This window comes from Lepidochelys kempii, chromosome 2 (assembly GCF_965140265.1).
Source record: "Lepidochelys kempii isolate rLepKem1 chromosome 2, rLepKem1.hap2, whole genome shotgun sequence".
NCBI classification, from domain to species: domain Eukaryota; kingdom Metazoa; phylum Chordata; order Testudines; family Cheloniidae; genus Lepidochelys; species Lepidochelys kempii.
In genome coordinates this window covers 184,490,012-184,502,831 of record NC_133257.1, presented here as the reverse complement: position 1 = coordinate 184,502,831, position 12,820 = coordinate 184,490,012, and the positions used below count along the sequence as shown (strand labels likewise).

The 12,820-nt window shown below is 43.8% G+C and overlaps 1 protein-coding gene across 9 annotated transcripts in view; it reads right to left on the bottom strand.

Annotated features, from left to right (window-relative positions):
• The window catches only part of TRANK1 (tetratricopeptide repeat and ankyrin repeat containing 1), a 92,844-nt gene that overhangs the window by 31,144 nt on the left and 48,880 nt on the right, over window positions 1-12,820 (bottom strand). For 6 of the 9 annotated variants that reach the window (XM_073332986.1, XM_073332988.1, XM_073332987.1 and 3 more), the window contains 2 exons: window positions 3,132-3,386; window positions 1,584-1,760 (listed from right to left, as the gene is read on the bottom strand). In XM_073332986.1, the coding sequence (XP_073189087.1) occupies window positions 1,584-1,760; window positions 3,132-3,386 (432 nt within the window). The other 3 variants (XM_073332992.1, XM_073332989.1, XM_073332993.1) reach the window with 3 other exon arrangements.

The window sequence follows — 12,820 nt, the reverse complement described above, 5'->3', positions numbered from 1 at the left end:
GGGCAATTTATTGAGTGGTCGATCCCTGGTCATCCAGTCCCATCTTCTGGCAGTCAAAGATTTAGGGACGCCTAGAGCATGGTGTTGTGTCCCTGAGCATCTTGGCTAATAGCTACTGATAGACTTATCCTCCATGAACTTATTTAGTTCTTTTTTGAACCCTGTTATAGTTTTGGCCTTCACACACACACACACAGTGGAACTTGTTGTCAGGGAATGGTGTGAAGTAATATTTCCTTTTGTTCATTTTAAACCTGCTGCCTATTATTTCAGTGGGTGACCCCTGGTTCTTGCATTATGTGAAGGAGTAAACAACAACACTTCCTTATTCACTTTCTCCACACCAACCAAGATTTTATAGACCTCTATCATATCCCATCGTAGTTGTCTCTTTTCCAAGCTGAAAAGTCCCCGTCTTTTTAATTTCTTCTCATTTGGAAGCTGTTCCATACCCCTAATAATTTTTGTTGCCCTTCTCTGTACCTTTTCCCAATCCTAATATATCTTTATAGAGATGGGGTGACCAGAACCGCATGCAGTATTCAAGGTGTGGGCGCATGGATTTATATAGTGACATTATGATATTTTCTGTTTTATTATCTATCCTTTTCCTAATGATTCCTAACACTCTGCTAGGGTGTCTTTTGTTTTGGGGTTTTTTTTGTTTTGTTTTGGTTTTTTTGGACAGCCGCTACACACTGATCAGATGTTTTCAGAGAACTATTCACAATGACTCCAAGATCTCCTTCTTGAATAGCAGCTAATTTAGACACCATCATTTTGTATGTATAACAGGGATATTTTCTAATGCACGTTACTTTGCATTTTCATCTGCCCTTTTGTTGCCCCATCACCCAGTTTTGTGAGATCTCTGTAACTCTTTTTGGACTTAACTATCTTCAGTAACTTTGCATCGTCTGCAAATTTTGCCACCTCACTGTTTACCCCTTTTTCCCCAGATCATTTATGAATATGTTGAACAGCACTGGTCCCAGTACAGATCCTTGGGGAACAGCATTATTTACCTCTCTCCATTTGAGAATGACCAGTTATTCGTACCCTTTGTTTTCTGTCTTTTAACCAGTTACCGATCCACGAGAGGACCTTCCCTCTTATCCACTGACAGTTTACTTTGCTTAAAAGCCTTTGGTGAGGAACCCTGTCAAAGGCTTTCTGAAAATCAATATATAAACACAATATAAAATAATATTAAATAATCTGTATTATTTAATTTATACTAATTTCTTTTGGACCAAGCTCTAAAGTGTTTTACTCAGTTTTTATTCTGTCCCTATTCAGGCAAAGCTCCCACTGAAGTCAATGAATGCTTAGCTTGGGTAAGGACTGAATAAAAATAGAGTAAAGAACTTAAGGAAATTATGGGGCAAATTCTGGAGACTCAACAGTTGTAACTCAGTTTTCAACATTTCTCTTCCTTCTCTGACCCTTCACTTTTTTTGGTTCCTATACAATATTACTCATTATGCAGGTGTAGAAGTAGAAATAATAAAGCTTCCTTCCTAAAAATAAATCAGAATAAAATAAACGTTTAGGTGGACCTGCGCACCAAAAGAAAGACTCACCACTTTTATCTAAGCAGATGGAGACTGCAGCATGCAAAGGAGTATCACCTTCAACAATAGAAACACTCCGAGTATCTGCACCATGGCTCAGCAGCAAATAAGCCAATTCAAAATCATTATTTTTCAAGCATATCTGCAGTGGTTTTTCAGGGATGTCTCCAGTCCCCTCAGGTGAAGCTAGTGAAATAGATTAGAATACTTAAGATTAAATTTGATACACTAGATCTGTAAACTCAAAGAGAGCATCAAATGTAAGACTTCAGTTTCAGTCGTTGAGAAAGTAGATGTTAAAAAAGAATATATGCATTGTTTAACCAGCTGATCACATTTATACATTTAACAGAATATTAAGGAAATTCAAATATTAAGCCAACCTCATATGAGCGCTCCCAAAACTGAATCAAGTTAAAAACAATTTTTCTCTTTAAATATGAAGGCCAGGATTTCCCTCAACATACCCGTTTCAATAAATCAGTGTAGAAGTCACATACTAAAAGAAAAGAATGTGAGTTCTTCTGGCTTCAGACCTACACAAAGCTATAGTGCTGCTTGTACACATTAGTGGCACACTTTAAGACTACTTCCCCCCACCACTTTTAAAAATATTAATTTATCCCCATTGCATTGGTCGAGGGGGGAAAAAAACGTGTCAGAGTAGTCCTGATTGCCAGACCTAGCAGGGGCAAAGGACTAAAACAGAACAGACACAGTCACAACTAGTAACTGCTCCTCTTCTCCAAAAGCCGTCATATATGGTGAGCCACAATGGCTATTTCATTTTTTTTCTCTCTCCCTCTCTTTTTAAAACTTCAGCTACTTGCACTGAACACCCTTTGGAGGATGGAGCTTGTCTTCATGCTTATTGTAAAGCACCTAGAATACTATATAGAAAGAGGTGTGTGTGTGTGTGTGTGTGTGTGTGTGTGTGAATACATTTTTGCCATGAAAAACCTTAAGGAAAATAATATGGGGGTCCTAAGTGAGGCTAACAGTGCCTACTTACATTCAGAACAAAGAACACAAGCTTTTTACAGTTCTCCTCACCCAAAATGAGAACCTGTAATTTCCCATTCAGATTTAAAGTGGAAACTTCAAAATGGATAAGCATGGTAGTCTCTTTACGAAGAGTCTCCCAAGAAGCGAATAGCTAAAGCAACTGTGACACACCAAGGCAATGATGTCAATTCTGCTCTTTTAACCAGGAAGAAATTGAGGAAAGGGAATGAGGAAGTAAAATAAACAAAACGAACAAACTAACTACAATTAAAAAAAATCAAGCAAAGCTTAAGGCAAAAATAATGCTTGACCATTTCCTCCTCAAATACAATCCTATATCCATTTCAGATCAGATTCTGCCACACTTACTCAAGATGAGTAGTAGCTTACTCCACAATCAATATAGGGGACAGAATCAAGCCTTTAATAAAACAGCTATTGCATTTACACTGGGCCAAAAGAGTCAGGTTGTGATATTTCTAAAATAATCTGTTTCAGTCAGCAAACAGAAGTTCAAAATCTTCTAGGACATTTTAATATCTGAGTTTTCACCTCCTCTTTCTAGCAAGCATCTTACGAGATGCACCCGTCGCTTATCCCGTCTGTCAACCTGTTTGATAACACTGCCAATGTTGAGGTCTGAAAGTCTGCAGTTTCTGATGAGTCCACCACATGATGGCATTTCCCCGTTCGCTTTCCGTGTTAGCAATAGCAAAACTTCATGCCACATTTGCTTCTCCAACAAAAGCTTTATGAAGCTGCTAGCACAGGTATCATAAATGTCACAAACCATTTCTTCAGGAATTTCTGCAAGGAAGCAAAGCAAAAGATAATTAAATAGAAGCAGAATAGCAATAAAATAATGACCAATGCAAACTGATTCCAGAATCACTGACTGGAAAAAAAAATACAAATCCCCATTAAAATACAGTATATGTAATATGTATAAGGTACAATATGTAAAATACAGTATATGTAACTGGCAGTCTTGCATTAGTACTCTATATCCAGCATCATGGGGGGAAAAACAAACAAACAAAATCAATGCTACCTTAGGCAAGCAAGAAGGTTCTGTTCCGAGATCTGCTTAGGAGGCTTAGATTCATAGATTTTAAGGCCAGAAGGGGCTATTATGAACATCTGGTCTGAGGTCCTGATAACAAAGGCCACCAACTACATAATAAAGCTGCAGTTTGACCATACTTTTTCAAGACAGAAGATTTAGGACTCCATAAAGGACTTCACAAACTAGTGGTAAATGAGTTGCTACTTTAGTACCTCAAGGAAACAAGAAATCACTGGATAACTCAAAAAGTATTCAATCAGACACTTCCCATTCTTGGAAAATGGCAAAGCAATAACTCGGGTTGTTATACCCTGAATGGGAGGTGAGTTGTAAACCACAATGACGCTCCAGATACCTCAAACCTTCTCACAAAGAATGAGAGGACTGACTGGATGTGGTACAGACAGAGAATGCAAAATCAGACAGCACTGCATCTAATTGCCCCAATAGTGCAAGTTCTTAACACCTGAAGAAAAAACCTTCAGTTTCAGAACAACTCCCAGTGTCAGGAAAGGAATCTTTATCAGGCACCAAATACGCAACTGTGAAATCTTGACCGTTAAATATTAATTAGTTAATGCAGGAGCCTTTGGAGGAGAATCCAAAGGGTTAAGAGTAAAGCACCTTTGCTATTAAAGACAGGTTTCAGAGTAGCAGCCGTGTTAGTCTGTATTCGCAAAAAGAAAAGGAGCACTTGTGGCACCTTAGAGGCTAACAAATTTATTTGAGCATAAGCTTTCGTGAAGTGACCTGTAGCTCACAAAAGCTTATGCTCAAATAAATTTGTTAGTCTCTAAAGTGCCACAAGTACTCCTTTTCTTTTGGCTATTAAACTGTCTCAAGCTAAATACAACAGTACTGAATATAGAGGAGGCCTCCTATATGGAGATCAGATAACAAGTAAAGCCAGATAGAATTGGACAAATTAGACTGGATTTAAATAACCCTCCAAAAAGGGAGGGAGACCTGAACACTGATCAACATAACAATCAAGAAAAACAAAAAAACACAAACAAAAACTGAAAGCAGACACGGACTTTCTGTTTCCAGGTCAGAAGAGCGTTCTAATTATTGCTTTACAGAAAGAATTCTACTTTGCTTAACAACATGTATCACCAGAAGCTGCTTGGTTCCCTATGAGAAGCGAGTTGGCCTCTGTCCACTTCTTAATAGACAGGGGTGTGCACATGACAAAATATATCACCACACCACACTAACTCACAACCAGCAGAGGCCAAGGATTCATAAGGCGTGAAAAGTGAACTACACTTTTAGTCCTAAAGGTGATGGTCTCCTGGAAAGGGCTTAGGCACTTAGGTGAGGCTGTACTGAGAAATTTGCAGTGCTGCTGCCTCTGCTGTATCTGTTAAAGGACCTCCACCTCTGGGGCTCTCAGTCTGGCACCTTTATCAAAAGGACTAAATTCATGGGAATTAAAAAAAAAAAAAAAAGAGCTTTATTCTCCTGCTCTCATCCCTCATTTTCTGAAACGAACCTCAACTGCTGCACTCTTCTGGACCCTTTTTATCCCCTCCTGTCGTTAAGGCATCATTTCTCTTCCTGGCTTCTAAGCTTCTCCCAGCAGAAAGTGTGACTATGCTAATAAACTTCAACTTTTCTTAGGCAGGCTCAGCACACCTATGGCTAGAGGGACTACCTTTGTCTCTGAAGCCTGGTCTACACTGCGGGGTTAGGTGGAATTAGCCGCATTAGGTCAATTTAAAAATGACTGCGTCCACACAACCAACTCCATTCCGTCGACCCAAAGGGCTCTTAAAATAGACTTCTGTACTCCTCTCCGATGAGGGGAGTAGCGCTAAAATCGACCATGCTGGGTAAAATTTGGGGTAGTGTGGACCAAATCAACGGTATTGGCCTCCAGGAGCTATCCCAGAATGCTCCATTGTGACCACTCTGAACAGCGCTTTGAACTCCGATGCACTAGCCAGGTACAAAGGAAAAGCCCTGGGAACTTTTGAATTTCATTTCCTGTTTGGTCAGCGTGGTGAACTCAGCAGCACAGGTGACCATGCAGTCCCCCCAGAATTGTAGAGCGTAGAATGTTTCTACGCTCCCCCTATCATCTCCGTCTCTGAAGTTATTACAGATTAGAAGGCGAAAAAAAACGCACTCACGATGACGTTTGCTGAGCTCATGCGGTCCTCCTGCACTGATAGGGCACAGCTTAATGCATGAAGGCATTCAGTGGCAGAGGCCACGAAAGAATTAAGTGAGAGCAAAGAGCAGAGGCAGGACGCAATGCTGAGGCTAATGGGGAGCAAACAGACTTGATGAAACGTCTGTTGGAGCTGCAGGAAAGCCAACAAGGACACAGACTCCCCACTGCATCCACTGTATAACCACATGCCCTCCCTTCCCATGTCCCATAGCCTCCTCACCCAGATGCCCAAGAATGCGGAGGAGGCGGCTCCAGGCACCCAGCCACTCCACTCCAGATGATGGCCCAGGCAACAGAAGGCAGTTTGATTTTTAGTGTGGCTACAATAAGTAATGTAGCCTTGTCCTTCCCTCCTCCCCCACCCCACCCGGGCTACCTTGTCAGTCATCTCATTTTTTTTTTATTAATAAAGAAAGAGTGCATGGTTACAAAACAATAGTTACTTTATTTCGAAGGGGGGAGTGTGGTTGACTTACAGGGAATTAAAAATCAACAAAAAACGGGGCGGGTTTGCATCAAGGAGAAACACACACAACTGTCACACCGTAGCCTGGCCAGTCGTGAAACTGGTTTTCAAAGCCTCTCCGATGCACAGCGCGCCTTGGTGTGCTCTTCTAATCGCCCTGGTGTCTGGCTGCTCAAAATCAGCCGCCAGGCGATTTGCCTCAACCTCCCACCCCGCCATAAACGTCTCCCCCTTACTCTCACAGATATTATGGAGCACACAGCAAGCAGCAATATCAATGGGAATGTTGGTTGCGCTGAGGTCTGACCTAGTCAGCAAACAGCGCTGGCGAGCTTTTAAATGTCCAAAGGCACATTCTACCACCAGCCCTCTGTGGAGAAAGAAGTGGTTTGGGACTATTTAGAAAAGCTGGACGAGCACAAGTCCATGGGGCTGGATGCGCTGCATCTGAGAGTGCTAAAGGAGTTGGCGGATGTGATTGCAGAGCCACTGGCCATTATCTTTGAAAACTCATGGCGATCGGGGGGGCCGGATGACTGGAAAAAGGCTAATGTAGTGCCCATCTTTCAAAAAGGGAAGGATGATCCTGGGAACTACAGGCCAGTCAGCCTCACCTCAGTCCCTGGAAAAATCATGGAGCAGGTCCTCAAGGAATCAATTCTGAAGCACTTAGAGGAGAGGAAAGTGATCAGGAACAGTCAGCTGACTAATCTAATTGCCTTCTATGATGAGATAACTGGCTCTGTGGATGAGGGGAAAGCAGTGGACATGTTGTTCCTTGACTTTAGCAAAACTTTTGACACTGTTTCCCACAGTATTCTTGCCAGCAAGTTAAGGATGGTGTGGATTGCACTCTCAGCAAGTTTGCAGATGACATTAAACTGGGAGGAAAGGTAGATACGCTGGAGGGTAGGGATAGGATACAGAGGGACCTAGACAAATTGGAGGATTCGGCCAAAAGAAATCTGATGAGGTTCACAAGGACAAGTGCAGAGTCCTGCACTTAGGACGGAAGAAGCCCATGCACCGCTACAGACTAGGGACGGACTGGCTAGGCAGCAGTTCTGCAGAAAAGGACCTAGGGGTGACAGTGGATGAGAAGCTGGATATGAGTCAACAGCGTGCCCTTGTTGCCAAGAGGGCCAATGGCATTTTGGGATTATACGTAGGGGTATTGCCAGCAGATCCAGGGACATGATCGTTCCCCTATATTCGACATTGGTGAGGCGTCCTCTCGAGTACTGTGTCCAGTTTCAGGCCCCACAAGAAGGATGTGGAAGAATTGGAAAACGTCCAGCAGAGAGCAACAAAAATTATTAGGGGACTGGAACGTATGACTTATGAGGAGAGGCTGAAGGAACTGGGATTGTTTAGTCTGCAGAAGAGAAGAATGAGGGGGGCGATTTGATAGCTGCTTTCAACTACCTGAAAGGGAGTTCCAAAGAGGATGATCTAGACTGTTCTCAGTGGTAGCAGATGACAGAACGAGGAGTAATGGTCTCAAGTTGCAGTGGGGGAGGTTTAGATTGGATATTAGGAAAAAAACTTTTTCACTAGGAGGGTGGTGAAACACTGGAATGCGTTACCTTGGGAGGTGATGGAATCTCCTTCCTTAGAAGTTTTTAAGGTCAGGCTTGACAAAGCCCTGGCTGGGATGATTTAGTTGGGGATTGGTCCTGCTTTGAGCAGGGGGTTGGACTAGATGATCTCCTGAGGTCCCTTCCAACCCTGATATTCTATGATTCTGCACTTGCTCCGCCTACAGTTGAACTGCTCCTTACTACTGTCCAGGCTTCATGAGCCATGGGAGCAAGGGGTAGGCTGGGGTAGGTGCGACCACACGGTGCTGCCAGCTGGGAGAGCAGCCTGAGGCAGAAGCCTCCAACTCGCATGATATTCCAGGCAAGACTGAATCTCCATGAGACGAAACTTAAAGAAGAGAATGACCTGGAGTGTCTGGCTCCCATTCGGTGCTCTAAGAGGAGAATAGACCTCACTGAGGTCTGCCAGGAGCACCCAGGAGACATACGATGGCTATCAGTCCTACTGCACCGTCTGCCGCGAAGGCAAGGAGCTGCTGCTGTGTAGCAATGCAGTACTGCATCTGCCAGCAGCACCCAGGAGCCGTACGGTGATGGTGAGCTGAGCGGGCTCCATGCTTGCTGTGCTAAGGCGTCTGCATGGGTAACCCAGGAAAAAAGGTATGAAACGATTGTCTGCCATTGCTTTCATGGAGGGAGGGAGGGGGGCCTGAAGACATGTACCCAAAACCACCCGCGACAATGTTTTTGCCCCATCAGGCATTGGGAGCTTAACCCAGAATTCCAATGGGCAGCGGAGACTGCGGGAACTGTGGGATAGCCATGGTAGTAAGGACGCACTCTGCCAACTTAATGAGCTTAGAGCGCACATACCCAATTGACTGTATAAAATCGATTTCTAAAAATCAACTTCTATAAAATCGACCTAATTTCGTAGTGTAGACATACCCTAACAGAGAGATCAATTTACTAGAGTCCAGACAGACACAGACACTTAGGGCAAAACCCAGTCCCTTAGCAGTGGAACTGGTGTGGTTCTGCTGTACAGAGGATGTGACACACATGGTACGCACTCCAAAGCAAGACAAAGCCCCAAACCACACAAACTCCCTGTGCAGCAATGAGCAAACAAAGGGCACAGGTGAGTCAGGAAGCAAGGCTGCTGCAGCAAACACGTTCCTGTCCTCTCTATTCCCATAGGGGCCAGGAAGGCTGCTTCATCCCCCTCTTCCATATCTCTGTCAGCCCAGGACCCAAACTCTGGGTTTGGATCTTAACACAGTTCTATTTGAAGAGTGACTCTAAGCAAAACAGTAACATGGGATTCCGTGTTTGCCATCTACTAATTATTTCCAGATCAAAAAATTTGCTCAGTTTATACAAGTACATATATGAGTTTTCTGACTGCCAGCTCAGAAAGATCTGAATAAAAGATTCTGCAGACTAAATTCTGCTCTCAGTTTCAACTGTGCAACTCAGTTGTCTTCAAGTTCTTTCATTGAATTGCTCTGGTGTAATGGAGGGCAAAATCTGTCCCTATGCTAGGAACTAATTTAAATAGTTCTGCTGTAAGCCAGAACAAAACACAGTTTCTTTTCGCTCTGTTGGCTTTACAATTCTAACATTTATTTTTGTCACTAAAGGCAGCATACAGAACTCTGACACAGGGTGCAGCTCTGTTGAATAAGAAAATGCCATCATTTTTATGCTCCCTCTTTTCTGAGAAAAATTTCACTTGAACATGTTCACAGATCTTGAAAGCCTTGGACTCTTTGGAATTTAGGAAAAAAGGGGGGGGAGGGTTGGGAAAGAACCTACTCAGAAAGAGACTAGGCACAATGGAAAGAATCTATTTAATAGCTATAAAAATGAAAGGGTTAGTATCCTGAAAATCTGGGTGAAGAAGAGTAGAGTAGAGACTCAGTGGCATGGTCATGAGTGAAGCATAAAAGGCTAGAGGGATAGAATAGACCAGGGATTACTCACCTTTCTCTGATTACAACGGATTACCTTTTTTAAATGCCCATTTAATCACAACTCCCTTACAGGCTTTCATATTTGTAACAGTACATTTCAAAACATGCTGGGGGTTACACAGTTAGGGATTTGCAGAGCCTTTGTAGCGTTTCCCATCACCAAAATCCCTTTCTGGTCTGACCGACTGCTTGCCAAGCGGTGTTCTCTCTCTCTCACACATCCAGCATGCAACCATAGCATGTGCACAGCTTTCTAAGATCAAGATAGAAAACGGTTTCATCAAATGTTAAGTTTTAGTTTTTGTAAAGATGAAACATTTCCCATTTTTAAATTCCAATATCCTCATGCTGAAAAACTACCATGATCCACCACCTCTCACTCCTATGGTATCCCAGCATACCACCTCCCCGGCCCAGAGTTCCAAAGTTTGGGAAATGCTGCAGAAGGGAAGAAAAATTAAAAATGTTTTTTTTATCTTTTAGAAAGCAGCTGTTAGCCAAGTGTTGAGTTTTAGGGGGACATGTGATAGCCCTTCCAGGAACAACAGATCTGTATTTTGCTTTGCCCCTCAACGGGCATTCAGAGACAGGTGGCAAGAAGCTATTGGCAGCATCAGAAATAAACTTGGTACCTACCATCTTAGAGCTGGGCTAAAAGGTACCTCGAAGCCTGCCATAAAGCTATTACTTTGGGGACCCGTAAAACAGGGGTCTGTCAAGGATGCCTCAGGGAACCTTGAGTGGTTTGTGAACCCAACCTCTGCCAGGATAGACATAGCTGATGCAGAGGCACTGCAGTGAAGACAGCATGCAGAGACTAGCACTTGTTGCAAGCCCAGAACTATGTGGGCTGAGCTACCAGCCGTGGTCAGTCCAACTCTTGAGCCATGCCTCAGGGTTGGTCTGATCTGGTACCATGACCTTGCAGGGGGCTGAGGCCTGGCAGGCTGTGAACTCCCCACATCCAGGGGGTCAGCAGACAACAAAGCCGTGAGAAACTCAAGTTCAACTAGAACATCTGTCTGCCTGTGAGCTGAAGTGCTGGCTCCCCTTAGCAGCTGTGGTGGAAGGGGACTGAGGAGAAAAGTCCCTCAGAGCACACACTTCCACTCATCCCTTCTAGACCCAGCATGTGGTTTATAGCAACCTAGGCTGCCTGGAGAGGGCCAACAGGAGCTGCAAGAGCTAAAAGGAAGCACACCACCATTCAGACAACAACACTGTTTGATAAGCAGGTGACACAGCCAACACTCTGTTCTATTCAAAGCAGGAGCCCAGCCAGAACTCTCTAGCATGAATAATCCAGATTTCTAAAAGCAGAATCCAGGGTATTTCTCTTAAGTGTCACTGGGGAGGAAAGGTGAGGTAGGGCAGCACCTGAGAGCAAGTCAGCAGCTTCTGAGGACAGAGGGTTGTTGGTCCTGAGGAAAGTCCGGCAGTTGCATGTGTGGTGGGGTAGAGCTCATATAACTGGGGCAGATGGAAAAAGGAGACCATACGGAAGGGGTGCCTTGCTGCCCCCCATCCACCACCACATGAAAGACAAGATGGGGGAGGTGCACTGAGCCAGCAGGGGAGAAGAGCAACTCTATGTTCCCTGCCATGAGGATAGTGACAGGTTTTGCTCGCTTTTAGGAGAGCAGCTAACAGTGGAAGCTCCATCTCCTGTCAGCCCTCACCAACTTTTGTGATCCTCCCTGGCACCTTTGGCCCTCTCTGCTATGGCTAAGCAGGTGGAGATGAGCAGAAAGTGGCTTCCTAGCACCATGACACCTTCCCCCCCCTTAAGCCTTCAAACTGCATCCTAGGCTCACTCTCCTCCACAGGTTTCAGAGTAGCAGCAGTGTTAGTCTGTATTCGCAAAAAGAAAAGGAGGACTTGTGGCACCTTAGAGACTAACAAATTTATTTGAGCATAAGCTTTCGTGAGCTACAGCTCACTTCATCGGATGCATTCTGTGGAAAATACAGTGGGGAGATTTATATACATAGAGAACATGAAACAATGGGTGTTACCATACACACTGTAACGAGAGGGATCACTTAAGGTGAGCTTTTACCAGCAGGAGGGGAAAAAACCTTTTGCCGTGATCCAATCAAGGTGGACCATTTCCAGCAGTTGACAAGAACATCTGAGGAACAGTGAGGGTTGGGGGGGGGGGGAATAAACAAGGGGAAATTGTTTTACTTTGTGTAATGACCCATTCACTCCCAGTCTCTATTCAAGCCTAAGTTAATTGTATCCAGTTTGCAAATTAATTCCAATTCAGCAGTCTCTCATTGGAGTCTGTTTTTGAAGTTTTTTTTGTTGAAGAATTGCAACTTTTAGGTTTGCAATCGAATGACCAAAGAGATTGAAGTGTTCTCCAACTGGTTTTTGAATGTTATAATTCTTGACGTCTGATTTGTGTCCATTTATTCTTTTACGTAGAGATTGTCCAGTTTGACCAATGTACATGGTAGAGGGGCATTGCTGGCACATAATGGCATATATCACATTGGTAGATGTGCAGGTGAACGAGCCTCTGATGGTGTGGCTGACGTGATTAGGCCCTATGATGGTGTCCCCTGAATAGATATGTGGACACAGTTGGCAACGGGCTTTGTTGCAAGGATATGTTCCTGGGTTAGGGGTTCTGTTGTGTGGTGTTTGGTTGCTGGGGAGTATTTGCTTCAGGTTGCTACAGGCTGTCTGTAAGCAAGGACTGGCTGTCTCCCAAGATCTGTCCTTGCCCAAAATATGTCTTCTCTATTCCACTGCTTTATTCTCAAGAGTCCCCGCTACCTCCCTTAAATCCTAGTAATTTTGGGCTTGATCCAAAGTCCACTGAAATCAATGGGAGTCTTTCCATTGACTTCAATGTGCTTTGGGTCAGGTACTTGGAGAAAGGGAGTCAATGCAACTCCCCTTCTGTTCCAGACATAATCAACAAGGCTTGGCCACCGCTCCCATTGCATTGTTTTTTATGTTTCAGTAGGAAAATACTCAAGCTCTAAGTTCGGTCTTCACAGTG